The sequence below is a fragment of the Kwoniella pini genome, chromosome 1 (genome assembly GCF_000512605.2).
Source record: "Kwoniella pini CBS 10737 chromosome 1, complete sequence".
NCBI classification, from domain to species: domain Eukaryota; kingdom Fungi; phylum Basidiomycota; class Tremellomycetes; order Tremellales; family Cryptococcaceae; genus Kwoniella; species Kwoniella pini.
Window position 1 is genome coordinate 2,542,726 of NC_091716.1, and position 27,359 is coordinate 2,570,084.

General features: G+C 38.4%; 12 protein-coding genes across 12 annotated transcripts; 8 read left to right on the plus strand and 4 right to left on the minus strand.

The window, feature by feature from the left end:
* Positions 1-615: 615 nt before the first annotated feature.
* I206_100971 (polyubiquitin) lies at positions 616-1,754 on the plus strand (the record flags this gene model as incomplete). Its single annotated transcript, XM_019152135.1, has 5 exons — positions 616-627; positions 685-850; positions 904-1,279; positions 1,334-1,483; positions 1,541-1,754. 5 exons carry the CDS (start codon positions 616-618, stop codon positions 1,752-1,754), a joined length of 918 nt encoding a protein of 305 aa, XP_019014273.1.
* Positions 1,755-2,146: 392 nt separating this feature from the next.
* Positions 2,147-3,417, plus strand: I206_100972 (uncharacterized protein; the record flags this gene model as incomplete). Its single annotated transcript, XM_019152134.1, has 5 exons — positions 2,147-2,192; positions 2,249-2,303; positions 2,405-2,721; positions 2,796-3,029; positions 3,119-3,417. 5 exons carry the CDS (start codon positions 2,147-2,149, stop codon positions 3,415-3,417), a joined length of 951 nt encoding a protein of 316 aa, XP_019014272.1.
* Positions 3,418-3,586: 169 nt separating this feature from the next.
* On the minus strand, positions 3,587-6,134 carry I206_100973 (uncharacterized protein; the record flags this gene model as incomplete). The annotated part of the gene is made up of 7 exons (XM_019152133.1): positions 3,587-4,049; positions 4,108-4,116; positions 4,178-4,428; positions 4,506-4,635; positions 4,689-4,772; positions 4,830-4,896; positions 4,955-6,134. The coding sequence occupies 7 exons, from the start codon at positions 6,132-6,134 to the stop codon at positions 3,587-3,589; spliced, it is 2,184 nt and encodes a 727-aa protein (XP_019014271.1).
* Positions 6,135-7,474: 1,340 nt separating this feature from the next.
* I206_100974 (uncharacterized protein) lies at positions 7,475-7,924 on the plus strand (the record flags this gene model as incomplete). Its single annotated transcript, XM_019152132.1, has 2 exons — positions 7,475-7,488; positions 7,558-7,924. The coding sequence occupies 2 exons, from the start codon at positions 7,475-7,477 to the stop codon at positions 7,922-7,924; spliced, it is 381 nt and encodes a 126-aa protein (XP_019014270.1).
* Positions 7,925-8,400: 476 nt separating this feature from the next.
* I206_100975 (uncharacterized protein) lies at positions 8,401-9,207 on the plus strand (the record flags this gene model as incomplete). The annotated part of the gene is made up of 2 exons (XM_019152131.1): positions 8,401-8,601; positions 8,665-9,207. 2 exons carry the CDS (start codon positions 8,401-8,403, stop codon positions 9,205-9,207), a joined length of 744 nt encoding a protein of 247 aa, XP_019014269.1.
* Positions 9,208-10,449: 1,242 nt separating this feature from the next.
* On the plus strand, positions 10,450-12,299 carry I206_100976 (uncharacterized protein; the record flags this gene model as incomplete). The annotated part of the gene is made up of 5 exons (XM_019152130.1): positions 10,450-10,623; positions 10,676-10,759; positions 10,820-11,031; positions 11,086-12,185; positions 12,247-12,299. The coding sequence occupies 5 exons, from the start codon at positions 10,450-10,452 to the stop codon at positions 12,297-12,299; spliced, it is 1,623 nt and encodes a 540-aa protein (XP_019014268.1).
* A 286-nt stretch (positions 12,300-12,585) lies between these two features.
* Positions 12,586-14,103, minus strand: I206_100977 (ATPase GET3; the record flags this gene model as incomplete). Its single annotated transcript, XM_019152129.1, has 8 exons — positions 12,586-12,618; positions 12,695-12,988; positions 13,084-13,339; positions 13,408-13,501; positions 13,578-13,716; positions 13,776-13,843; positions 13,919-13,936; positions 14,019-14,103. The coding sequence occupies 8 exons, from the start codon at positions 14,101-14,103 to the stop codon at positions 12,586-12,588; spliced, it is 987 nt and encodes a 328-aa protein (XP_019014267.1).
* Positions 14,104-14,436: 333 nt separating this feature from the next.
* I206_100978 (uncharacterized protein) lies at positions 14,437-15,400 on the minus strand (the record flags this gene model as incomplete). Its single annotated transcript, XM_019152128.1, has 4 exons — positions 14,437-14,638; positions 14,701-14,834; positions 14,975-15,099; positions 15,202-15,400. 4 exons carry the CDS (start codon positions 15,398-15,400, stop codon positions 14,437-14,439), a joined length of 660 nt encoding a protein of 219 aa, XP_019014266.1.
* Positions 15,401-15,757: 357 nt separating this feature from the next.
* On the minus strand, positions 15,758-20,676 carry I206_100979 (uncharacterized protein; the record flags this gene model as incomplete). Its single annotated transcript, XM_070202306.1, has 22 exons — positions 15,758-16,023; positions 16,086-16,233; positions 16,293-16,390; positions 16,451-16,546; positions 16,598-16,950; positions 17,007-17,158; positions 17,224-17,341; positions 17,401-17,551; positions 17,609-17,759; positions 17,817-17,879; positions 17,927-18,014; positions 18,066-18,129; positions 18,179-18,251; positions 18,306-18,668; positions 18,718-18,879; positions 18,937-19,078; positions 19,134-19,231; positions 19,286-19,917; positions 19,969-20,046; positions 20,092-20,176; positions 20,226-20,595; positions 20,645-20,676. 22 exons carry the CDS (start codon positions 20,674-20,676, stop codon positions 15,758-15,760), a joined length of 3,783 nt encoding a protein of 1,260 aa, XP_070058407.1.
* A 937-nt stretch (positions 20,677-21,613) lies between these two features.
* On the plus strand, positions 21,614-22,975 carry I206_100980 (uncharacterized protein; the record flags this gene model as incomplete). The annotated part of the gene is made up of 4 exons (XM_019152126.1): positions 21,614-21,892; positions 21,941-22,084; positions 22,138-22,232; positions 22,285-22,975. The coding sequence occupies 4 exons, from the start codon at positions 21,614-21,616 to the stop codon at positions 22,973-22,975; spliced, it is 1,209 nt and encodes a 402-aa protein (XP_019014264.1).
* A 458-nt stretch (positions 22,976-23,433) lies between these two features.
* Positions 23,434-24,463, plus strand: I206_100981 (uncharacterized protein; the record flags this gene model as incomplete). Its single annotated transcript, XM_019152125.1, has 3 exons — positions 23,434-23,619; positions 23,772-23,869; positions 23,953-24,463. The coding sequence occupies 3 exons, from the start codon at positions 23,434-23,436 to the stop codon at positions 24,461-24,463; spliced, it is 795 nt and encodes a 264-aa protein (XP_019014263.1).
* Positions 24,464-24,752: 289 nt separating this feature from the next.
* Positions 24,753-27,353, plus strand: I206_100982 (uncharacterized protein; the record flags this gene model as incomplete). The annotated part of the gene is made up of 9 exons (XM_019152124.1): positions 24,753-24,845; positions 24,973-25,758; positions 25,820-26,021; positions 26,082-26,386; positions 26,443-26,760; positions 26,813-26,948; positions 27,007-27,045; positions 27,108-27,220; positions 27,276-27,353. The coding sequence occupies 9 exons, from the start codon at positions 24,753-24,755 to the stop codon at positions 27,351-27,353; spliced, it is 2,070 nt and encodes a 689-aa protein (XP_019014262.1).
* Between the last annotated feature and the right edge of the window lie 6 nt (positions 27,354-27,359).

Genomic DNA, 27,359 nt, shown 5'->3' on the forward strand with positions numbered 1-27,359 from the left:
GTAAGTCCGTGTCCTTGTTTCAGGAATTGCCACGTTTAGTAGGTTGGTTAAATGGCTGAGTCAGATAACTATCTTCACCGTACGATGCTTCAGGGTACTTTATTTATACCTTAAAGCGTAAGCGTCATTTAATCCGGGGTATATATACACCATACATACCCATCATCTCGTCCTTCTTCCCTTCTATTATCTCTCTAATATTGAGTAACAACATACACAACAATCGTGAGTGACACTTCCTCTGCTTCGTCACTGGGACCAATATGTTCGAGAAGCATATCTGGATATCATGCTTGAAGGACGACGGATGCATAGAAATCGGACGAGGGGAAGATAAGGATTGACACGTTGATCGTTGCCACCCATTCTCATCCCCTTTTCCTCCAATCGGTTTTAATAATCAATGCTCCTTCTTCCCTTGTTCATATCGCTCGACGCCTTTCTATGGCGACCAGATCATCGTGGCTCACCATTGCGCTAAAAGCAACGTTCTGATCAAGTTCGCTGACCAAGTTTTATCCTTTTCTCTTCTCTCCCTATTCTTACTTTGTTTACTTTTTCATCGCCCTGCATAGATCTATAGACTTACAAATCCTCGATAGAAGTACTGTCGTCATGCAAATTTTCGTGAGTCAGCTCTGCGTAGCTCAAATGCGAACAACAAGCTGACGCGATCTTCCACAGGTCAAAACCCTTACCGGAAAGACCATTACCCTTGAGGTAGAGTCATCCGATACCATTGACAATGTCAAATCCAAAATCCAAGACAAAGAAGGTATTCCTCCTGACCAACAACGATTGATCTTCGCTGGTAAACAACTTGAAGATGGCCGAACCCTCTCCGATTACAGTGAGTCGAACTTCCTTGCCCGATCTGCAGAAATCCGTCTGACAACATGATAGATATCCAAAAGGAATCTACTTTGCATCTCGTACTTCGTCTTCGAGGTGGTATGCAAATCTTCGTCAAAACTCTCACTGGTAAAACCATAACTCTCGAGGTTGAATCGTCCGACACCATTGACAACGTAAAGAGCAAGATTCAAGACAAAGAAGGTATTCCACCTGATCAACAACGACTCATTTTCGCTGGTAAACAACTTGAAGATGGCCGAACTCTTTCAGACTACAATATCCAAAAAGAATCTACACTCCACTTAGTATTACGTTTGAGAGGTGGTATGCAAATCTTCGTTAAGACCTTAACCGGTAAGACGATCACTCTCGAAGTCGAGTCATCCGATACCATCGATAACGTCAAATCGAAGATCCAAGACAAGTGAGCATCTTCCTTTCCAAGACTTTCACGCAAACGCTGACAATACTTGTGCAGAGAGGGTATCCCCCCTGATCAACAACGATTGATCTTTGCCGGTAAACAGCTTGAAGATGGAAGAACTCTATCTGATTACAACATTCAAAAGGAGTCTACCCTTCATTTGGTACTCAGATTGCGGGGTGGTATGCAGATCTTCGTGAAAACGTAAGTACGGTTCCGCGGTTGGGAAGAGGTCTTCAGCTAATCGATGATATATCGTAGTCTTACCGGAAAGACTATCACTCTTGAAGTTGAATCGTCAGACACAATTGACAATGTCAAATCCAAGATTCAGGATAAGGAAGGTATCCCTCCCGATCAACAGCGATTGATCTTTGCAGGTAAACAACTGGAAGATGGTAGGACTTTATCAGACTACAACATCCAAAAAGAGTCTACCTTACATTTGGTCTTGAGACTTCGTGGTGGACAATAATCCTGTCTCACCCTGTTTACGTTGTAGAACCAAATCCTTACCCTTTGTAGTTATCTGTTTGTAAACAAATTATATAAGTTGAAAACTCATGAATGAATCTTTTGGACGGTATTCTGTGTTGCATTGGCTTTACAGTGAAGTTCGTATGGCAAGCATGACTGGGTTAATCGCGCAACCGATGAATGCAGGTGAGGTGACGCGAATTAGCTAATGTGGAGGTTGATCCAAAGTTGTCCGATCCATTCCTGCGATTTCTGATATTTTCTTTATGTTGTCAAGTAATCTCTATCATTCGGCAACTGAGTACAAGCAACAAGCGACTTGTTTAATTGAAGGAAAACTGAGTCTGTATCGCCAACTTATTGTGCACAGAGTTGCGTGCTCACAGGGACATGTCAGTGCCAAAAATACTGGTAGTAGGGGGAAATGGTTTCTTAGGTATATTACTAGGAGTTTGGAAATCGACTTAATAAAGCTGATGTATGATTTTTTAGGTTCAGCAATATGTAAAGCGGCAGTTGGAAAAGGATGGGAAGTTAGCAGTATGAGGTGAGGTATCGAATTTACCTACCTATTGATAATTTATGAAAGAATTTGTATATTTGTTTGTTGATTAATTTAATTTATTTATTTATCGAATTCCTTTTTAGTTCATCTGGTAAACCATATAAAACATTAAAAGGACATACACCTTCTTGGGTTGAAAAAGTAAATTGGAAAAAAGGAAATGCATTTGAACCTGAAACTTATAAAAATTTAATAAAAGAAAAAGAAAGTATAATACATACTTTAGGTATTTTATTAGAAAATTCAAATTATAAACAATCATTAAAAAAAGGTAATTTATTTGAATTATTTTCAAATGTTTTATTATCAAATGAAAAAGAAAAAAATAATCCATTATTATCATTAAAAAATGAAAAAAATGAAAATCAATTAGGATATGAAGGTATAAATAAAAATTCAGGTAAATTTCAATTCTATCTCTCTTTTCCTTTTTTTTTCTTTCAACTGATAATATGAAAAATCATTATAATATAGCTTTAAAAGTACTTGATACTTTTCTTTCTGAACCTTTTTCATTAAATTTAAATCAACCAAAACAAAAACAATTCATTTATATTTCAGCAGCAGATGCATTTAAACCTTTAATTCCTTCAAAATATATTGAAACTAAACGTGAAGCAGAATTTGAAATAATTAGAAAATGTGAATTATATAATAATAAAGAATCTTTAAATAAAGGAAATATTAAACCTATTTTAATAAGGCCTGGTGAGTTATTTTAAAAACAAAATTTTGTAAATCGTTACTAAATGATACTATTTTAAATTTCTTTTCAAAAAAAAAAAAAAAAAAACCAGGATTAATGTATCATCCACATATTAGACCATTAACAACATTACCTGCATTTTTAATTGATATTTCATCAAAATTATCATTAAAATTAGGTGGAAAAAATCCATTCGCATCAAATTCTTTTTTTTATGGTACATTAGAATCATTTAAAACTTTTCCACTTCATGTTGATCATGTTGCTTTATCTATTTTAAAATCTATTGAAGATTCAAGACAAGGTATAATAGATAAAAATAATTTAGGACAAGCAAGAATTATTGAAGTTTCTGAAATGAGAGAATTAGCTGGATTAGGTAAAAGCTAAGAATATCTATATATTTTTTTCTTATAGTATATTATTTTGAAAAAGAAATATAATATTTATTTAATCATACAAATTTAATTTTTACTTATACAACTTTATTAATGAATTAAGATAAAAACAGATAGATATGCAAATAAGTAAAAAAAGTATATTAAAGAAAAATGGATAATCATTTTCTCTTATTTACTTTACTTCTTCTTTTACCAAGTAATTTTCTATAACAATTTAAATGTTTTTTTCTACTTTCTATAAATTTAATCCATCCATTAGTAAATTCTTTATTTTTACCAAATTTAATTAATTTATAAATTGAATTATCAATTTTTTTCCTTTCTTTTTTATATTTAATCATTAATTTATATTCATTAATTTCCCATTCTTTATCAGAAATATTAATTGAATTTAATATTAATTTCCTTTCTAATTCTGAACGTGATTCTTCTAATTCTTCAATTCTATGATTTCTATTTCTATTTTTCAATTGAAAATCATTATTAAATCTCGTTGATATAGCTAATGATTTTGATTGTCTGAAATCTCGAAAATATCTTGGAGTTTCTATTAAAGTTGGAATTGAATGAAATATTGGATGACGAAGTATTGAGCGAATTGAAGATAATTTGATTGATCCGCTATCAAATTGTCTCATCATTAAGTCAATTCGAACATCAATGATACTTATAAACTTACAATCCTATTCTACAAAATCATACTTTCTGTCAATTAAACGCTCACTTAAATTCACAAGAGAAAATCTCACTCAATATGTCGATCACTTTTTCCACCATGTTCAGTCCCACATCCTCCAACATGAATACCTGCTATTCTATCTTTACCCACTTTTTTCAACATTTCAAATAAGTCTTCTCGATTGTCCAATTCGTTCAAATCCAATTCCGAAATATGAAGATGAGCTAAATCTAAACATATTTTTAATCGAGGATGAGATATATGAGTGAACAGCAATGCGAGAGATTGGAGCATTGTCAAAGAAGTAGGTGAAGGGTGTACCTTCCAGATTAGAGAAAAATTGAATATGAGTAATTAGAATTGTACTTTCTTATTTCGTTTGATTTCAAAATGCTCACGGTATTTTCGATAGCCAAAATCACCTCTTTAGTCCTCTCGAGTATCTCCAATAGGTCACTCGCTAAAAGCTTCATTCGTTTTTTATCAATTTTACTGTCCTCATCTGCAAATCTTCCTTCCGATCCCAAGCTTGTGTTCAAAGATCAGCGGCGAAAGGATATCATATTTCATACTGCACTTACTGTATGACCAGAGTAGGTATACCTAACACTTCGGCTAATTTGAGTTCAGTAATTATACTTTCTTTAGAGCGATTTCGAAGATTGCTACAGAGATATAGGCTGATCAGCTGAGAATATTACCAATTATAAATCCTCACTTACTCGTCAGAAGATAGCAGATTCGTTGTATGGACAGCGTGAGCCATTGAAAGTCTTCTGAATTCGTATCCTGACAGAAAGAAATGTTGATTATCAGGAAGAGTTTATACAATTTTTTTCTGACTCACCAAAAGAGCTCATCAATTCAGCTGCTTCCGCGACTTCTGCTACATCTCTTTCTATGACTGATTTTTTAGCAGGATTTATGAACATGTTCACACCTTTTACACTCTCAAATGTACCCTTCATTCGAATTTTTAAACGATTGAGGGATGGGATTAGACCCCCATCGATGGATAAATGAGTTAGAAAATTAACTTTGATCTCAGATTGGTCATTGGACTCATTGTTGTTGGTTTTAGGGATGGAAGGCGGAGTAATAGGTAAAAGAGGTTTTATATCTTTTGAAGGGGTCTTGGGCGATTGCTTTATAGGTATAGGTATGAAAATGGGCTGTTTGGGAATTGTTAAATCATATGATGGGTGAGAGTTATAGACTTTGGCGGAAGGGTAAAATCGATATGAAGTAGGTGTATCGGGAATATCACTTGGTGAGGGTATTTCCAACTGTGATTTACTTTTAATAGGTACAGCCGTTGTAATGTCGGGTTTTAGGGATGTTGAAATTTGAGGAGAGAGTGAGGAAATGCATTGTTTAGGTGAACCAAGACCTAAGCGAAGGAAAGGACTAGTCAGTCCAGGACTCGACTCGATGTGGGATGGAATGTGAGTTAGGGGGCTTCGCCATTCCCTATCACTTGATGTAGGAACATATTGAGGTTGAAGTCGAAGTCGAGTTGGAGTACATAAACCCAAGTTACTTAGGGGACTTTCCAATTCAAGCTTCAATTCAATATGAGTTGGGGTTGAAGGTGAAGCTAAGGAATCAGTCTCATCGATCTCTGCATTGGTTCTTTTCTGCTTGCCCGGTGTGAGAGACCCAAAATTGCGAAAAGGCGAAAGTATATTATGTATATCGTCTATGGTGTTCTGGGGTGTATGCTGTAGGGAATGTGGCGAGTTGTCATCGTCAGAAATACCTTGTAAAATAGGCGTTCTTATCGGGCTTGAAGAAATGGATGATTGTGAGAATCCTAACCCAGGTAGTGAAATCTGCGAATATGATGAAACTGTCGGAGAAGAGGACTTCACTATTTCTTTGTTTGACTGTGGTGTATTCACAAGAAATGGATTATCTAACGTGGAATCAAGCCTATCCGCAATATCCACCTCATATTGTTCTTTTGTTTGCTGATATATATGAACTTTGGTATGATTGGATGAACCCAATTCATTATCCTTATGCATTTTATTTCAGCTATCATACTTGTATGCTCGATTGTTGAGTATGTTATGTATTCTGAGTGACTGTATTTAGTGACGATTGAAATCTATTAATATTGAATTAATTAAGTAAAAAGAGAAAAGAAACGAAAAGAAAAAAAGAAGAAAATCGTAGATGGTCCTTCAACTACGCTAAGTCCCTCTGATTACTTACTTGACTTATCATACTAGTTACGCGTCAACTTTTCCCCTTAGTAAGATTTTAAGTAGTAGAGCTGCTTCATAATGAAGTCTAATGGTTTTGTAATGATGTTAACAATATCACTGAAACTCATACTTTCAGATCTAATCAGCAAAATTTTTACCCGCATAAACATTAGAAAACAATTTTATGGTCACACATAGGGTGATATGAACCAGGCATAAGTCCAGATGAGGTCAGAACAGGCTGAAGCATTAGTAAAAAGTTGAGAAACGAAATGAAATATGATTTTTATAAGAATTCAATAAATGGGCGAAAAGATAAAAAACATGAAAAGTGATAAAAATGATTTTGCGAAGTTGGGGGGGTCTCGGTGAAAGATTTATAACTTGGATTCGAGCGATTTCATATTTTCAGGATCAAATGAATTCGAAGATTGATTGATTGTACCTGTTTATCCAATGACGTGCATTCCTTTGACTGAAGCTGGTGGATCTCCTGGTGCATCAAAATGCGAGAAATAAAGGGCGCAAGGTACAAGGATGCTTAGTTGAGATGAGATGGCAAAATAAGCCCTTTGGTGAAATTTCGTATGTCTCTGAAAATGGTTATATATGAAATTCATGCTACAGTATGCAACACGACCTTTGGAAACCTATTCTATGCTAACACTGACTATTGTACGGAACTGGGAATATAAGGGAGCAATGTACTCCAGCAAGACACAGCTTGACAACTAATTCAAGGCGAACCCTTAACGCAAAACACATTATACACATCTAGACCCTCAAAAAAGCTACAAAGACTCCTTAGACTCGAAGTTCTCCCTTTCATAATACTTCAGTCGACTCAACAATCCAAGGACGCATTGACGTATTGATACTTCTAGTGACATCATATATTCGAAAGTCGAGAATCCGTTTGAAGATGGGAATGGTATCCTTTGTTCGTTGAGTGATATGACGTTGACAATGTAATCTATGTCAACCATTCGCTCAGCTCATAAGAGCATGAACTTGATCTCCCATTTGGATTTATACTCTTTTCTAACCGCAACACATTATATCATTAACGTAACAATTACATCTCTTGCTGTTTAGAGCTCTCACCCGTATAAAACGTCGAAATCACATACACACCACCATTAGCTGATTTGTTAGAAATGTCGGAACAAGAGTAAGTGGCGATATTTATCTTATATCAATGATGAAAGCGATTTAAGCTGACTTACAAGATTTGCTTAAGACAACAATTACAAAAACAACAAGCTAATCAATCACAAGATCAAAAACAAGAAGATGAACAATATGATAATGAAGAAAAAACTCCTTTTGAAAATACAATGTCAAATGGAATGATTAAATCTGGTCAACCAGGAGATGATGAAGATTCAAAAAATGCTATAAAAGATGTTGCTTTAAATCCATTAGGAAAAAGAAAAAAAATGTTATCTGAACAAATTGGTGAAGAAAATTTAAAACAAGTTGGAAAAAAAGATGGAAAAGAAGATAATGATAGTGGAAGTTTAAAAATTAGAATTCAATTAGATTTAGATGTTGAAGTTCATTTATCTGCTAGAATTAAAGGTGATATTACTATTGGATTACTTTAAGTTTAATTTATATAAGATGTTTCGTTGAGCTGGAATAAAAATGGAGAAGAGCAAGATAAGAATATAGTGGATGGAACAATATGTAGAATTTGGTTTGAATTATCGCAATTTTCAATGTTTTTAAATTTGATACACGAATGCATTGTTTCATAACCTTGCTCTTATAGATTAACTTTTCATCCACAAGCTTCAGTTTGTAATCTTGTGAAAGCTGAATATCTCCGATTGACGTGGTCATAGCGTCCTTTGTTCTTGGATTGACCCTTACATCTGGTTCGGGCATATATTCAGTCAAATCACAATACGTCATTGTTCTTTACAAGTTTCAACGTTGATAATTGACTTGAATTCTTCTGTTCTTGAACTTATCCTTCATCGACATTGCATTGAGAGGCCTCTCGTCAATCCAATTTTGCCGCCGTAATATCTAGACTCGCAGATTTTGTTCCATTCGTAGCTTTGGCCCTCATGACATAATGGTTTTGGGCATCCTAAGTGCTGTTGCCGCTTGTCCAGCAATTATCGGTACAACAGAAGCCGTAAGACATGGTCAAAAAGCACAAGCTAAAGAGGCGCATCGAGGACAAAAAGTAAATATGATAGTGAAATTGCCTACGGCTGTCCCAGGATATACTGAGAAATTCGATGGAGCTTTGATAGTACTAAAGGATAACAAGGTGATCTGAAACCGATATCTAACAATCAACGGGAAATAGCAATCACTTACCTAATTATCATAGCTATACATCCGACACTCTCAATCTACATTTCCTCCAGATTCAATTCACCCTTTCGCAGGATATTATCTTCCTTATCCTTCAAATCAAACTAAATGGGCAGGAGCAGGATACAAAGGTGAAGGATTAGTTAGTACGATAAATGAAGCAAATCAATTAAATTGGATTTATGTTGATAGAAACACACATGAACTGAAATATGGAATAAAAACAGATGTTGAAAACCATTGTGCTGGACCATGGGATTGTACTTCCATAGAAAAAAGAATGACATTTGAAAGTTGGGAAGGTTTTATAGCAGTTCAAGAAGATTCAAATAAAGATATTTGGTCATTATATTTTGATAGATTTGATGATGGATTATCATCAAATGGGTTGATTGGAGATGGAAGGCAAATTCGGATGTTAGAAATTCAATTAATTAGAAAAGAACGTGTGAAAGGATTTGATATGGCTTGTGAAGAGAGAGTAGAACGTATAAGAGCGATGAGAGGTAAACAGAAGGAACAGCAAGAAGAGGGTCTACAAGGGGAACAAGAGGAATGATTGGGTGTGTGTGTTTAAGAATTAAAATAAGGTCCATGTGATGAGTTTCATATGTCGTACCAAAGGTCTAAACGGTCTTCCACAGGGCCCTAGCAATGCATAGATACAAATGCTAGATTAGCGATTCAATGCCTTCCGAATCATCCGATACTAATCCTGGTAGCTGGTTATTGCGGCCATGTCCTCTTATTCGAGGCGACCAGTCGACAACCTCCGGTGCCTTCTCCAAAGCCGACACGAAGTCATTACATTGTATGACAGGTAGACGCAGGCCCGCTGAAATGGGATCATATCAGGTGTTTCGATTATACTTTATACGATCCTCCAAGTATCGGACCGGAACACCATCAGTATGGCTGGAGCTCTTTTGCCTTCCTTCTTGTTCATCGCTATTTTCGGTTCCTATGTGTGATCGTCCGGACACCGAAGGAGACCCCATGTCGATCGATAGGAGCTCCGGACCGATTTAGTTTATCTCTCTCTCTCCACGTAGCAGACCTAGAATCACTAGCTCTGGTGATTAAATTAGCATCCACTTGGCAATAAGAATACCTGCACCGTCGATTACCGTTGATAATCGGATTTGATAGCCTAACAATACCGTATATTACCTTTATTCGGATGGATGTGTCAAGCCAAAAGTCAGATGACTTAACGATTAAAGAAACTTTACATTAAGTTTCTGATCCTGAAGCTTTAAAAGAGAGAGGAAAGTATATGAATATTCTAATTTGCCGCCATTTTCCCATGGGGCCAAAATCGTTCCTGATTTTTAAAGGGGGAGGAATTTCCATAATAAGGATTTTAAACATTTGCTTGGCATTTGTGTTTTTTTCCCCTTCTAATTATAGAAGAGTCAAGTGATTTTAAACATGATTTGGTTTATTTGATCCGCTAATGATGATCCACTTGGCGTTAATTTTATCTGGATCTCCTTCCCTTCTTTACGGTAAATTACGGGGTGATAATTTTACACATTGTCAGTATGAAACCAGAGCTTGTATCCTCTATCCAGAATAAAGATCAAACGCGTCTATAATCGGTAATTGTCTGACAATTACATATGGATGTTTTGATCCGAGATTTACCATTTTACTTCCCATATCATCATAACCTAGATCCATCCGGTAATCCTTCGCCAACCAACCCAACTAAACTATATAAGAAGGATCTGAATTCCCCTGCTTTCCCTTTTCTCCCCATCTATTCGACTTCACTTCTTGTAACTGGAGTAATTTAATCATGTCTTACAATAACTCCTATCCCGTAGAGGAGAAAGCCGAAATACATCATATCGAAGCAGGAGATGAACACTTAAAAGACGAAGCTCACCATCATACCGAGAGCGAATTTAAGCATGGTGATCGAGCATTGAAATATGTTGGTGAAGAACGTGTCGAACTCACAGAAGAGGATGTAAGTTTGTTCTTCACGTACACAAATATATGTCTAATTTAATACTTTTTAGAACGTCCGAATTAGAAGAAAGACAGATAAGAGAATCTTGGCTATTCTCATGTGGGTATATTTTTTACAAATTTTCGATAAGACAGTGAGTTCTCTTTGTTATAGCTATAAAATTTGTTGCCATACTTATAGAAGGCATCATCAGCTCCTTGGTTATGCGAACAATTTGGGAATGTCATCTACAGTCGGTTTGCATGGAAATCAATACTCTCTTTTATCTATGATCAATGCAATTCTTCAACTCGCTTGGCAACCTTTCAGTTCATATCTTTTGGTTAAAATTCCAGCCAGACACCTTATGACAGGAATGGTATTCTGTTGGGGTGTTTCTCAAGCTTGTATGGCCGGTGCCCATACGTGAGTATTCTTACCTCAAACATCAAACATACTAAGCTGATTGTCCTTTGACAGTTTCGGTGGTCTTTTGGCTTGTCGAGCATTATTAGGTTTATTTGAAGCTGGATGTTTACCTTTATTCTCCCTTCTTACCGTTCAATGGTATCGTAGATCTGAACAACCAATTCGAGTTGCAGCATGGTATTCCACAAATGGTATGGCAACTATCGTAGCTGCACTCTTATCCTTCGGTCTTGGTCACGTTCACTCACCTCATATTCATAATTGGCAACTTGTTTTCATCATTTCAGGTATAGTGACAGTTTTCACCGCTCCTGTCATTTGGTATACAATCGATTCCGATGTTGCATCTGCAAGATTCTTTGATGAAGATGAAAAAGCAAAAGCTATTGAAAGACTTAGAGCCAATAACACAGGTACAGGTACCAATGAATTTAAATGGAGACAAATTCTTGAATTATTCATGGATCCAAAAACTTATCTTTGGTTAGCTTTGACTTTATGTAATAACGTTGGAGCGGCAGTTACAACTTATTTTGGTCCAACTTTAATTGGTTCTTTTGGATTCAGTAAAAATATTAGTTCACTTTTAAATATGCCATTTGGTTTTTTACAAGTTATAGCTATTCTTGTTGGTTGTTACGCAGCAACTAAATTTAGATTGAAATCAGCAATGTTAGCTTCATTCATTATTGTTGTAATTATTGGATTAATTTTACTTTATTTAGAAAATACAAGAGGACATTTAAGAATTGGAGTAGCTTTAACAGGATATTACTTTTTAGCATTTTTATTCGGTTGTAATCCAATGGTAGTAGCTTGGATTGCAGGTAATACTGCTGGACAAACTAAAAAAGCAGCAATTATGTCAATTTTTAATGCTGCTTCAGCAGTTGGAAATATTGTTGGTCCAGCAATTTTCACTGATAAAGATAAACCTCATTATATACCTGGACTTAAAGCTACACTTGGTATATTTTGTGCAATGTTCGCTTGTGTTGGTATTCAAGTTGTTTTACTTTTCTTTTTCAATAAACAAAGACAAAATCAAAGAGTTGCTAATGGTAAACCAAGATTCATTAAAGATACATCTATGGAAAGTAAATATCAAGCTTATGGTTCAGAAGAACACAATAACAACCTTGGTCAAAATGGTAAGTAATAATATACCTCTTTAGTTTACTCGGACATAATGTAGCTAATCTGCTTGATTAGCTTTGCTCGATTTAACCGATTTCAAGAATGATGAATTCGTTTACGTTTACTAAGTGAATCCGTTCTGGCTGGAAGAATATAACAATCGGGAAACAAGATAACTCATCTTAGGACTTGTAGAAAAATGCTAGGAGATAAACAAATGAAAATGCTTTTAGTAAAATTGTAGGATTTTAGTCGATAATGTATTTTTCTATCATCGGTCTATGTGTCAAATGACTCAGTGACAATTCCCTCGCTATCATTTTGACAATTAATCTGAGCTATATTAAATATGCATTCAAACGGCGATATACATTACATTATCTCCACTCCTTAACCTGACTACGTCTAAACTCTCTATTGAGGAGGGACGTAAGGAGTAATGAGCATCTAAAAAATATTCTCTTTATCAGCAAAAGGATTTTCTTTTTCTCTAGAAGATAAGAGAGAAAGTGTGTTTACTCACTTTACTAAATTCTTTTATTTTATCGGTTCCTCTAACTTCTTCTGTTAATAAAGGTAATTTAACAATATTAAAATCTTCTCCATATAATTCATATGCTTCATTAAGATATTTTTGTTGCATTTTATGACGAACTGTACACTGTTGACAATTATCAGTTGATTTTGGAAATAATAATTGATTAACAACAATATTATGACTATCAATTTCATATGTAGTTAATTCTTGAATTAATCTTTCAGTTTCATATAAAGATAAAAATTCAGAAATGCAAACGCATACAAATGTTGTCTTATCCTGAAAATAATAAGTTTTAATTTAGCAAGAAATTACTTCAAGAGTTTTCAATTCGTGTTTGATTTTTCTTAAAAGCTGGAAATAAATTTACTTACTGGATCTTTAAATTGTGAATTTACTTCAGAAATAATTTCTCTCATACCTTCTAATTTTGCAAACATATCTTCTTGTTGTCCACCACCACCAAACATTGATTGCATTTGATTTAACATTGGACCAAATCTTCCACTTAATGAACTTAATTTACCTAATGCTTTTTCAAGTACAGAAGGAAAAGATAAAAATCTAAGTGTATGACCTGTTGGAGCTGTATCAAAAACTATAACTGAAAATTCCATTGATTTGACGTGTCTACAAAGGAATTCAAACATTAGTGAATGAAATTCTAAATTGGTTGCAAAAATCGGTCTAAAACACACTTCATAATTTCAGCAAAACCCATAGCTTCATCTACACCTGGAATAGCAAATGCTAAATCTTGCATCATTCCTCCCATCCCACCACTTTGATCAGCTAGATTCGATGAAAAATGTCTCAGCTTATTACTCAGACAAGATTGAACATCGATCAACTGGAGCGTAAAACTTACAATTCTCAATCATTTCTTGTAAACTTCCATTAGGATCAATTTCCATTGCGAATAAATTATCAAATCCATTAACTTTTGTTGCATCTTTACTAAATTTTTGAGAAAAAGCATCGGACAAATTATGAGCTGGATCAGTAGACTATGATTACAAACAAAGCTTAATATGATTATACAATGAGAATTGAGAAAAGGACGCACGATAAGAAGAACTGATTCTCTACATGCTGCTAATTGAACGGCAAGCGAACAAGATGTTGTTGTTTTACCTATATTCGAGAAGACGGAAGAGAAATAAGCTCTTGATACAGATATAAGACTATAAAGTGAAAGAAAATACTCACCTACACCACCTTTACCACCTACTCAAGAAGACCATAGCAGACATTATTAGCTACAGGAAGGTATAACATGAAGCTGGGAAGGGGAGGAAACTCCACTCACCGCAGAAAATCCATTTCAAACTTTTCTGATCTAATATATTCTGAAGTGTAGGAGGTAAGAGGTCTCCCTCTATTAATGCTGCCATAGTGTATTATGTGTTTTAGATGATTCAGATGATTATACGAAAGAATGAAGAAGAATGTCGATATAAACTGATATCGTGTCGTGTTGTTGAGAAAGTGCTGGATAAATAAGGGCCTCCGCATCAATAAGAATATAGCCGGAATCAATCAATCCTGGTTCATTTGTCTACATAATTATCAGATTGCGATCATGTTCAATTCATTCGCAATGCATTAGAGAGACAAGCAGAGTCAGACCCACTACAAAGTCACAACACAAACTATGCATTAGGTCTGGATTCGATTCAACTGATGCATATTAAGGAAGAAGCACCGTCTCCTCGTAATGTATGAGACTACTCTACTTGACGAGTTTTCCTAGGTGTATTTCTCCTTCTCGGTTGTTCTGTCTCTTCAACATTAGCTTTCAAAACCTGTTCAACAACCAATTCGGATTGTTTAGGAAGAGGTATAGGTCTTTGTCCAATTTTACTAAGTGGTTTAGCGAATGAGAGGGATTTCGCAGATGGTCTTCCAATACCTATTAACCATGATATCCTATTAAAACAATTGTCAACTTTCCTTCGTCTACAATTGATTCCACGTTATCGGAAGCTTACCTAGTTATAAACAAAGTGAGAGTTATCCATACTGTACAATGCAAAATATATGTCCATTCCAAAGGTGATTTCAAATGAGAAATGGGTAATGGTAATAAAGTGACGAATACACTATGATCGTAAATTGTCAATTCCTCATTCGATATTTGATTGACAGAAATACTTTTAAGGATATTAATCAAAATAAAACTCACTGTAATAACTAAAAATTATACATTAAAAAATCAGTGTTTCAAGTCATTATCAATTAATTAATTATTTTCATTCAACTTACATCAGCAATAGCAAGAGGAATAAGTAAACCTTTTAACATTTTTTCTAAAATTAAAGGTTTATCATTTAAATATTTTTTAAAAAGATAAATAAGTGAAAGAGAAATCATAGCAAGTAATATAAAACCTTCACACACACACACACAATTTCCAAAAACACAATTAGCTTTTTCTTTTTTTTGTTTGATTTTTTTTTGGGGGGGGTGGATATAAAATGAAGGATACTTACATGAACCAAGTTGTGAAATTATTATTTGACCTCTTGAAGTTGATCCTATATTTATCGTATTTTTTTCAATATTATTAGGTAATTGATTTTTACCAAAATTTTCAGGATTAAAAATAGCTGAAATTCCACCTGCTATTGTTAATGTAGGTTCAAGTATCCAAAAGAAATAATAATATCCATTTGGTAATACTGAGCGCATTTTGGATTTTGAATCAAAAAAAGGATAGAATTTCTCGATTAAGTTTTAGTATCTTAGCTATTCATTCAACTAATACACGGTATGAACAAAAGAATATAACAAGAAGCCAAAATCATGCACTGTACTGTACCTTCGTTTCGTCATGACTTATCGTTTAATCATGTTCTCACTTCATATTCGGCTCAGGCACGCAATGGGATATCACGCGTAGCTAATTTTACCAAGTTCCATTGTCCATAATTATGCCATCTTCCTTCACAAATCGTGATACACATATATTCATATGTGCATACATAGGTATCCCGATCTGGAGATACATGATATTCTATATACAACTCAAAACATACGAATACATACTCAACTTAATTCATATCGTCCAATACATTCACGAACAACTTCCAATTGTTCACCTAAACTAGCTTTACTTTGAATTCCTCCATCATTATTATTAGTAAGAGAATTAATCAATTTGATCAAGAATGAAAAATCAGATTGACCCATTAAAGATAAATTTGATTTTCTTTTTTTCGTTAATTTAACGTTAAATGCTTTAAAGAATTCATCTGAAACTGTTTGAGCTCGTTGAACAACTTCCATAGGTACTCCTGCCATTTGAGCGACATCTGAAGTTTCAGATATCAGCGTAATGATATGACAAGAGGATGAATAGAGAAGATGTACTTACGAGTACCATGACTACTTTCTGCTACTCCTGGTATCAATTTATATAAAAATACAACTTGTTGAAGATTATCATCTACATGAGTTTGCATATGCATTTTTCGTATATTCGGATGGTAGCTGAAATCGTCGGTCAAAGAGCCGTAATGCGTCTATCAGGCGTTTGTCAGTTTCATCCATCATTCGAAGCTGCAATGAGATGACCGCTTACAGCGAAGAATCCCAAAGGAAGAGTATGAGTAGCTAGATGATGTAAGACTGCACCGGCGATGGCCATACCGTCATATGTCGATGTACCTCTACCAAGTTCTGCAAACGCGTTACACCGGTCAGCTCGAATTTCTCTCGAAGATCTGCAGGTCAACCCACCATCAAGGATGACTAGAGATTTGGGTCCAGCATCTCTTAGAATCTTGGCACATTCGTCCAACTCAACCTTGAAAGTTGAAGCGCTCGCGAACATGTCTAAAATCAAATCAGCGAAAATACGTTGATGCAGACAAGAGTATTACTCACTGTCATACGCTCCCATTCTAGTCTGGATCCTATCAACAGGACTCAATCTTGCTACAGAGGCAGGCACATAACATCCCATCTGAGCAAGGATGACTCCTGCTGCTGTCATCCTCAATAACGTGGATTTACCAGCCATATTGGGTCCAGTTAATAAGACCTGTCGAGGTTGTTTGTAACCCAACTGAACGTTGTTGGATATAAAATCTGATCTCAAGCACATTGAAGGATGTCTGAGGTCTTCGAAATCGATAAATGCCGACGAAGCTTCGATGAATTCAGGTCGACATTTCGGTTCATCCATATCATTCGATACCCTGGCTAAGGAGACCAAACAATCTAGCTCGGCTATTACCCTGTAACATACGTTTAGCGATCGCTCAGCTCATAAGCCCATGTCGTGACGACGCACCTGACGGTCTTTATCCAAACGGTTCGATCTTGATCAAATTCCTTTAGAAGCTTCTTATAAAATCCATTCTTCTTGATGCTTGCCGTCTCTTTAGCTTCCTTCATATCCTCCACGAGGGGTCGGATTTGTGATGTATAGTATCTTGCATATTGCTAAGTAAAGGGTGATTTTGAGTCAGCATGGCAGAGGACATATTTCTATTCGTAGCTAAACTCACCTTGGTGGCGTTCTGTTTCGCCCAATTGTGACCAACTCTAGTTCCAGCAGGTACTTCAATATAGTAAATCTCCTTCAAACCCTGATTACTGTGCCAGAAACGAATTCCATCTTTTGGCCTACGAAGCGGAAGTCCTGAGTCAGCTTCTGATCAGAGAGAAGAAGGGCGAAAACCTACCTGTTATAATTCGGATCTACACGCAGGTTCAGATCCTTTGCCTCTCTCGCTAAGATCGCATTGAGTTTGGCGTCCAGTTCAGCGACAGCTTCGTCTGCTTCATCGCATTCCTCATCAGCTCCAGGTATGGGTAATATTGTAACTGTTTTCTCTGCATTCGTACTATATCAGTTCTATCGACGACCTCCATCTGACAGTATAAACTCACCATCGTCTGGCACCTCGTATTTCCCTTCGATGTGTCCCAAATGAGTAGACAAATCAGGTAGACTTCTGAGTAATCCAGCAACGCTAGGCGATTTGAACGCTTCCGCAGTGCGGATCAGCCTGTCTGTGCCCTTTTGTATCTTCTTGAAGCTCTACATATACAGGTAAGCACGCATGACCACCGTACAAGCGATTACTATAGGACTTACTGCGATGACATCGAGAAATTTACTCTCCTTCTCGCTCCCAGCATGGATACGAGAAATCAATCGCTGCGGTTTCATCAGCTCTGTCAACGCATCGCGCTTAAAAAACTGACCTCGAGATCGGGAAGACCTTTACACAATTGCTCAAACTCTCGATTGAAATTAGATGTCTGGTTCATCAAATCCTCCACAGCATCGAGTCTGCACAACGCGTTAGCCATATCCTTTAACCAACAGTCTGAACTCTCGCACCTCTCATTGATGGCCGCCGCGTCCCGAAGAGGGGTAGTAAGCCATATTCGGAATAGTCGTTTGCCTGTACTTGTCCGTCAGCAAGTATGAGCACCTTGAGGGAGAACACTCACCGAAAGGTGTAGTACACCTCTGCAGCAGGTCCAACAGCGTCCCTTCTGAGCCACCTTCGCCATTGACCAGCACCTTCGCCATTTGTCAGCTTTCGAGCCCTCATTCAAAAGGAGATTGACAGCTTACCTCCATATGTGCCAAAGTCTGACCGTCCAAGACCAAACTCTTGCCTTCTCCAAGCGGATCGTAGACGTTGAAATTGCTTTGCGATACTAAATCTTTGTCTAACTGCAAGGATCTAAGATAGAACAGCAATCCTCCGAGTGCCTCCATTGCCAAGTGATTCTGCTGATGCTGCCGTATAGCATCGGGTATAGGTGCTTTCTTGCCCAACGCTACTTCCTCTTCGGTGAAAGCGAAAAATTCACCGAGTCGATTGAGGGTTTCTTGTGCTGAACAGAACTCCTGACCTTCTTTGAACGATGACCATTGCGTCGAAGAGGGGAGGATGTTCCTCAACATTCGAATTGTATGCACTGATAGATTCCCCTACATCTTGGTTCAATTTCTGATATCTTTCGCAGGCGATCCGACTCACTTTGGCATGTACCAATTCCTTGGGTCTGATCTGCCTAAACATCGTTTCCAGCCTAGTTCGGCAAATATCATCTTCAAAAGCGCTCAGGTCGAAAGATCCAGTTGAGGCATCCAATATGCATACTCCAAAAGCCGATGTATCGTCTGTCTCAGAGACAAACTCCTAGATGGGTTCGTCAGCGCTCACTCGCTCCAAAACGAACGCGCAAATGTATCTAACCTTGATGGCGACACAATGATTCGCCTCATCACTACTGAGATATGTCCCGTTGACAATTGTACCGTTTGTGAAAACATGTCTTAGTTCACGATTGACAATCTTCGGCTCGTCGGACTTCTTCCCCTTGTTCCTCATTTGCAACCTATCCCGACCACCCTTCAGCCTCAGCCATTACTTTTCCATCGAGCAAGACTCACCCAATAGCAGTTTCAACTTGCTCCACGATACCAACTTTGTGGCCAGCTCCAATGAACTTTTGTATCCAGTATTCCAGGGATTGTTCGGGCACACCAACCTATCATTTGCAGATATCAATCTACAGCCCGACATTGCTCCGTTTGAAACTTACCATCTTCATTTTGACACGATCAGTGAGCTTCAGATCGAACTCTTGATGTCCTATCATCGCATCGTCCTCATACAGTTCGTAGAATTTACCCTTCTGGAAGAACAACACCGTATCGTAGTGATTCTGTTTGATTTCCCAAAATTGAGCCTCAAAAGGTGTGAACCCCCCCTTTTTTTTGTCGTCGAATCTGCTCCTAGGGATATACAGCGTACGTTTGTCATAATCCGGGTGATCTGGGGTATGTCCGTCTCTATCTTTAGGGTTGACTAAGAAATCGAAACATGTTTCAGCTTCTCGTTGTTGCTGCTTGGCTTCTAACTTTGCCAATTCGGCTTTGGTCAAGAACATTGTCTCCGAATTGTTCGATTGCGCTGATATACCCGTACCATTACCGCTTTTACTATTTGGCAAAGGACGTGGTCCGGGTCGAGTAGTTGAAGAGGACGCTTCGGGGAGTTCGTCGTTATCAAATTTGTGTGCGTTCCACGAGGTGGTAGGCTGTTTGGGAGCTGATCTTGGCGCGACAAAGCCTTTCTTGGGCGCAATTTTCTTCTTGATGGGTTCAGGAGATGCTGAGAATGCAGAAGGAGAACGAGATATGACGGATGCTTCGTATTCCTCCGCCAGAGCGGCTATGTCTGACCCTCAGTATTTTATTCCGCAACATTGATACATTGACTCACCCATCGCTGCCTCATCTGTTTCATCGAACCCAAACTCATCGTCCGATTCTGCCTTCAAGCTCTTTCTGGGTTTTCGGGCTACCGAGGGGATTTTAGTCTTTGTCGGCTGTGAGGCTAACTCACCTGTCTTGTCTTTCGACACCACGTCCTCATCCGATTCTCCCGAGTCGGACTCGACATACATGACTTTCCTCTTTGCTCTTCGACCCTAGGATAAGAGTCAGCACGACCCGATACATCATTAGACAGTAGCTTACCATCTTGATGGGCGATCCATCCGCTGCCAATTCATCTTCTTTGATTTCATCATCCATGTCCACATCAGTATCTTCAGCTACGACCCTCTTTCCGCCAGAATTGGTTTTCGCTGACGACGGTCCAGACTCCGGTGGAGGGGTTAGCTCATCTTCGCTTCCTATAAAGGTTTGCTTTTTGCCCACAGCTGGGCTAGATCCAACGAGATCTTTGCCTTGTGTCGTACGAATTACGGGTGAGCTGGCTGGAGCATTGGGAACAGCTTTTCTAACACTGTTGCTTGTTGCGGGAGATGAAGCCGGGTTGGTAGATGGTGGACGAGGACCGGGCTTAGGCGGTCCAAAGAAAGAAGCTAACGAAGACTGCTTCGTACTGCACACATCGTCAGATTGGGACTTTGTCAGAAGGAAGGTGTACACACGCTTTTGGCTGACTGGGAGTTGTCTTGGCCATGTTTGCTTTTAGCCTTTCAGTCTTGACTTCACCCAGCTAAGCGTATTGGTCGTACAGGATGGCGCCTGAGTGATTAATCTGATAAGTCGACAAAGTGATATAACTTGATCGTTGGCCGCCAGAGTAATCTAATCAACTCTGTTTTGACAACGCGTATACGCGTTTCTAAAAGGCGTAATGTTCTCGATCCGCGGTTGAGTAATGGGTATTCGGCCGACAGGAAGTGTCCGCCAGGAAAGTCTTCTTTGAAAGGGAAGCCTGATGATTGATCAGAGGTTGAATGACGATGCTGATGCCCTTGGATGCGACCTTGGCGTTGGACTGTGCTGTAAATTACGAGACTAGCGAGACTGGAACATCGGTTGAACATCATCATCATTTATCATTTCATTCCCCCCTCCACTCACGTGAATTGCTTTTCCAACCTTTCTGTTCCTGGATCTAATCTAGTCATCTTTGCTTTTATCATTATCAGCTTTTATAATTCCACGTAAGGGTATCATCCTTCCGCAATAATGCCAGATCACGGTTGACGTGTACAAGAATACTCCCGGCCGACGGGATTTTAAGCTGTGATTTCGCAAAATCCTCGATAAATCACGTGATTTGGTCATGTTTGGAACCAGCCTCTCAGCCATTTTCGCGTCTTTTGAGTGATAAAATTTGGAACATTACCTGAACACGAACACACACATTGGACGCGTCGTTTACATTTCTTAGGGTATACGCTATGTCATCGTATATTGATACACTGTATGGTTGAATGATCAAACATTACAGGATTAAGATCGCGTAGCATGCTCATGCTCAGGATACATATATAAAACCTCATTCATCTATTCAAAAACCGAAATTATATTTCCCCTTTTTATTTCTTTATATTCTCATTTCTTCGTTGAACGATTTAATAGCCTAACCTAAATCCAAACTCATTACCATGTCCATCGTAGAAACACCATCCAAGGCAGCTGCTAATGCTCTTGCCGAGTTCAATCTCAACACTCCCAAAAAGGCTTCCGAGCCAACCCTCCTCTCCAAACTCCAAGCTGTCACCAAACCAATTGAGAAACCTGTAATTGTTGAGCAAACACCTGAAGAGAAAGCAGAGGAATACCGAACCAGATTTGTTGGTGATATCAACTGTGAAGAGAAAGATGAACCACTCTTACAAGAAACCAACTCTCGATTCGTACTCTTCCCCATCAAGTACCGAGAAGTAAGTTGACCATCCATTCATTTCGCAACTATGCTGACATTCTCGTAGATCTGGCAAATGTACAAACAAGCTCAAGCTTCTTTCTGGACTGCGGAGGAAATCAACCTTGCCCCTGATCTTCACGATTGGGAGAACAAGCTCAACGACAACGAACGATACTTCATTGAACACGTTTTAGCCTTCTTCGCTGCCGTGAGTCATCCCTTCTACTTTTCGAATAATTGGGCTAATCAACATAAAACCAGTCCGACGGTATCGTAAACGAGAACTTAGTTGAACGATTCTCAGCCGAAGTCCAATGTGCTGAAGCCAAATGCTTCTACGGTTTCCAAATCATGATGTGAGTCAGTTCCCCCCTTCATCGCCTAGCTATTCGCTGACTCTTTGTTTAGGGAGAACATCCATTCAGAGACTTACTCCCTGCTTATCGACACCTACATAAAAGATCAAGAACGACGAAATTACCTCTTCGATGCCATCGACACCATCCCATGTATTCAAAAGAAAGCCAACTGGGCTTTGAAATGGATCACCGATGAGAAATCCACCTTTGCCGAACGATTAATCGCTTTCGCCGCTGTTGAAGGTATCTTCTTCTCTGGTTCTTTCGCTTCCATCTTCTGGCTTAAAAAGAGAGGTCTCATGCCTGGATTAACATTCTCTAACGAATTAATCTCTCGAGATGAAGGTCTTCACACCGACTTTGCTTGTTTACTTTTCACTCACTTGAGAAGACGACCACATTCAGATACAATTGCCAGAATCATCAAAGAAGCTGTAGCTATCGAACAAGAATTCCTCACTGATGCTTTACCTGTATCTTTGATTGGTATGAACGCCAAACTCATGTGTCAATATATCGAATTCGTCGCCGATCGATTACTGGTTGCTTTGGGTAACGAAAAAATATGGAACGTCTCAAATCCTTTCGACTTTATGGAAATGATCTCATTACAAGGAAAAGCAAACTTCTTCGAATCAAGAGTATCGGCATATTCAAAATCAGGTGTTAACCAATCTGTCGGTGCTACAGCGGATCACTCAGCCGTTAAAGCTGGTTTCACACTAGATGCTGATTTCTAAGTTGATCCAAAAAAGAAAAAAAAAAAACACCTTTGTATAATGTAATAGAACCTGATGGACGCTTTGCTCCTACGCATATAACTTTGTAATTTTATTAGTATAGATTTTTTATTTTGTTGTCACAACTTTCTTAGTTTCTTCTTTTACCTTGATGCCAAGCTGCGTCTGGTGCATATATCTTATAGTAATTACTTTTTTGACGAATATATATGAACAATGCATATTTTGCACAGTACTATCGTGGTCAAATGTAGCAATCGATCAACATTTCATCACGTGATTTTCCAAGATCCCCTCCACTCTCTGAACGTCATATCGGCCGATTACAAGTCCACAATCGTAGGTGAAATGGTTTTCTAGTATAGTTAGTTAGTCACTTATTTATTCAAAACCATAAACTCAAGAGGATCATCCGATTCGTTGAGGAATAGCCTTAGACCAGTAATTCTAGAGGAAGGATGATCCTCAATTCTATTAACCCTTACGTTAAAATACTTCGAGCACATGCTGGTCCATCTACATTAAGATCCTTCAACTCTTCATCTAGACGATTAGCTAGAACACATGGTAATTTAAGTCATTATGATGTTTTGAGTCTTTCAAAAAATTCTACCAAACAGCAAATCAAAGCTAGATTCTATGAGGTGAGTAAGATTTTCCTGTTCCTTCTTTATTTGAGGTTCCTCATCTCTCTCTAAGATGGAGCAGTCACGTATGACTACATTTTCCATTTCTTACCTTAAGGAAGTCTACAAGTTCACAAAGATCAGCGCTTATTCTCCACAACTACTATCAGTTATCCAAACAATATCATCCCGATGCAAAAGGAGGTGATACGTTGAAATTTCACGAGATTAATGATGCTTATGCTATATTAGGAGATGATAGTAAGAGGTAAATTTTAAATCATTCAATTCCGTCTGACTATGAACAAGTGGAATGAGTAAATTAAACTAATAGATATTGATTTTTATAAGACGACAATACGATTTATCAATAATTCCTGCATCACAATCACGTTCTTCACAAACATATGGAACTCATTCTCATGGAACATCAGGACATTCATCATTTTCACCACGTGATCCATATTTACATAGAGCAGCACAAGGTCCACATAGAGCATGGAATTCAGCAAATGCTCAAATGAATGCAAAATCAGGTAATAATCCAAAAACAGAAAATTATACACCATTTGGTAGAAAAACTCCACCAAATTTTCAATATTCTTATGAATATAATTTTAATTATAATCCAAATGCAAGAACTTCTAAGACTAGACGTAAAGATGGAATAAGAAATGAAGAAGAAGAAGGAAATGAACATAATAATTCTTCAGCAGGAGGAGGAGGTATTTGGAAATTTGTAGTCACTGTTGGATTAATCTTTACTGTTATTTCACTTGGAGGTGGTTTGACTGCGAATTCACAAGATGTTGTTGATTGGAAACTACCTCAAGAACGACTCGAGGAACAGGATGAATCATAAGAGGGGAATTAGATTCTATGTTAGATAGACATCCATACAGTAGACAGCGTATCGCATCACTTTGTACCATACTCCATGATCCATACTCCATGATAACGGAATGTTTGTAATGCATAATCTATCATGAATCAGAACTATTAGAGATTTGAACGTAATCGGTTGAAGGTGCACTGTCAAATAACCGGTAATCATCGGTGAACGAAATACGCATAAGAGTGTAATCTTCTTCCTCTTTCCTCCTCTCAAACACGATCAAAACTTGGCCTAAATCCAAGTCAAACTCGTTACCATGCAGTCTTTCTTGGGCGGTGATAAGGCTGGATCTTCCAATCCTCTCAAAAAGATCAGTCAGAGAGAAGGGCAGGATAACAGTATTCTCAGAGTAAGTTGATTTTTTATCTCGCTATCGATCAGATGCCAGAATATCGTGTAATACTCGACATGCTCTTGAATGGGACTGGTAGGTCTCTTTAATCAATCAGCACCTCATGCTTTTATTTATCCTGTAGGATCGCTTCACACCTTCTAGTGGATCAAGCTCTTCTTCTTCCGCATTCAGACCTTCTCCTCAAATTCAACAATCTCAAGGTCAATCTTCATCAAATGCCCTTCACACCACTCCGCACCCGTTCAACCTTTCTCATTTATCAGCAGCGCTTGCTCAACCTTCCCCAGCCATACATGCTACAAGACCAGGATTTGACGCACAATGGGAATCAGTAAGATCAAGCGGTCACTCACCCCTTCCACAACTCCAAGCTAGACCACCTCCGCCAGTCCAACAGCAAGCACGGATTGCTTCTCCTCCTGTATCACAACAAGTTAACTCAGCCTGGTCTAATGACTTCCAAAACTTCAACCAATCTCAAGTTAAAGGCAAAGGCCGAGCTGTCGAACCTGCCCCGCCTGTTCAATCAACTTATCAGAATGGATATTCTAGTTATACTCCCCAGTTTGGTGGATATGGTGGATATCAACCTACTTTCACACCAATGTATGGGGGTATACAACATGCTCAACCTCCTCCACAGGTCGAAATGCAACCTCAATTGAATCAACAGGAGATGGACGATTTATTCGCAAGAGCAGAAGAAGACTACAAAGCTTCTTCATCAATTAATGGTGGTATCGAAGTGGCGGAGCAGCCTATAGTTGAGGACACAATGAATGTAGAGGAAGAAGCTAAGGAAGCTGTACGAGAACCTAAAGGCGATTTCGAAGCTGTTTGGGAAAGCTTGAGACCCGAAGCAGAGCGTCTAAACAAATTGGCAGAATGGGAAAATGATTTCTCCCAAGTGAGTGTCTCTTACATCTTGGAGTTTTCGGCTCAACAAGCTGATTTGCTTGGCCTTGTAGTTCACAAATGATGAAGATGACCTATTTGACACCCTTAATGACAGCTTGAATCGATCAGACCTTGATGATACAACCTTAGCTCCTCAAAACGATATCGGTAGTACATCCATTCCTGATGGCTTGGAATCATCTGATCAACGGAATGCGTTTGCTAGCTTTACTCGGGACGACGGGATCCCTCAATCTGCAGGCTATCAGTTCGGTATGTTGTTCAGATTGACATAATATCGATGTACCGCTGAACGCTGACACCGTGTTGAAGCTCCCGACAATGTCCATGATTCAAGCGAATTAGCGGCTTTGTGGAATGATGCCAATCAGATAGTCAACACTGGCGGATCGCTGACCAAAGCTGGTCTCATGCTTGAGTCGTTCGTCCAGAGATCAACGGCTCAAGATCGTCAGAATATAGGGGTTTCAGCGACCGAAGTGTGGTCCTTACTTGGAAGAGTACATGCGATGGACGAGAAAGAGGAGCAAGCTCTAAAAGCTTTCGAAGAGGGGCGAAAAACTTTAGTTGAAGAAGGAGTCAAAGGGAAAGAGAAAGTTGCTGGGGAAATGCTGACAGTGAGTTACGCTTCCTCCGCCATTAAGTATAGATCAATACTGATATAATCATCCAGAACCTCGCAATCTCATATGTGAACGAGTCACTCGATCTAGCCGCTCTTACCGTCTTACACCAATACCTGTCCCTTGTTCATCCAAATTTCGCCGGAGAAGCACCTTCCAGATCATCGATTAATGGCGAAACCACCTCTCCATGGGCTTTGCATCAATCTATGTCTGAGCGATACTTGAATTTAGCAAGAGATCAATGGCAGAATAATCAGAGCGTAGATCCGGATGTTCAAGTCGGTTTGGGTACTTTGTACTACATGATGGATAATTATGAGGAAGCTAGAGGGTGTTGGACCAATGCTTTGAGCGAAAAACCAGACGTAAGCTAACTGAATTGCTCGAAGAAACCATGCTTACCATGGTTCGATACAGGATTACTTGTTATGGAACCGACTTGGTGCTACGCTCGCGAATGGAGGAAATTCGGAAGAAGCTGTTGATGCATACCGCAGGGCTTTGGAACTGAAGCCTACCTTTACGAGGGCAATATTCAATCTTGGTGTAGCTTGTGAGTGGAGCTCACAGTCGCGAGGTGACATCGAAAGCTAAGACAACGTTCTTTATAGGTTTGAACATTGGTGTATATAAGGAATCCGCAGAACATCGTGAGTTATTCAGCTTTCTTTGCTATGTCGCACTGTCCACTAACTTTTTTTTACTAACCTAGTCTTGGCGGCTTTATCCTTGCACTCCACCCGAACAGATGAGGGTGATAGTGATGTACTTTCGTCTGATTCATGGAGTATCTGGTCAACCCTCAGAAGGGCATTAGTCGCATTGGTGAGTCAGTACAGCGTTCGTTCGGGCAAGTTGCTGATGTTATTTGTGATGCCAGAATATGAACCAGCTTGCTGGAAATGCTGAACCTGGAGCAGATCTCAACGTATTTAGACAAGCTGGATTTGAGTTTTAGATGCTC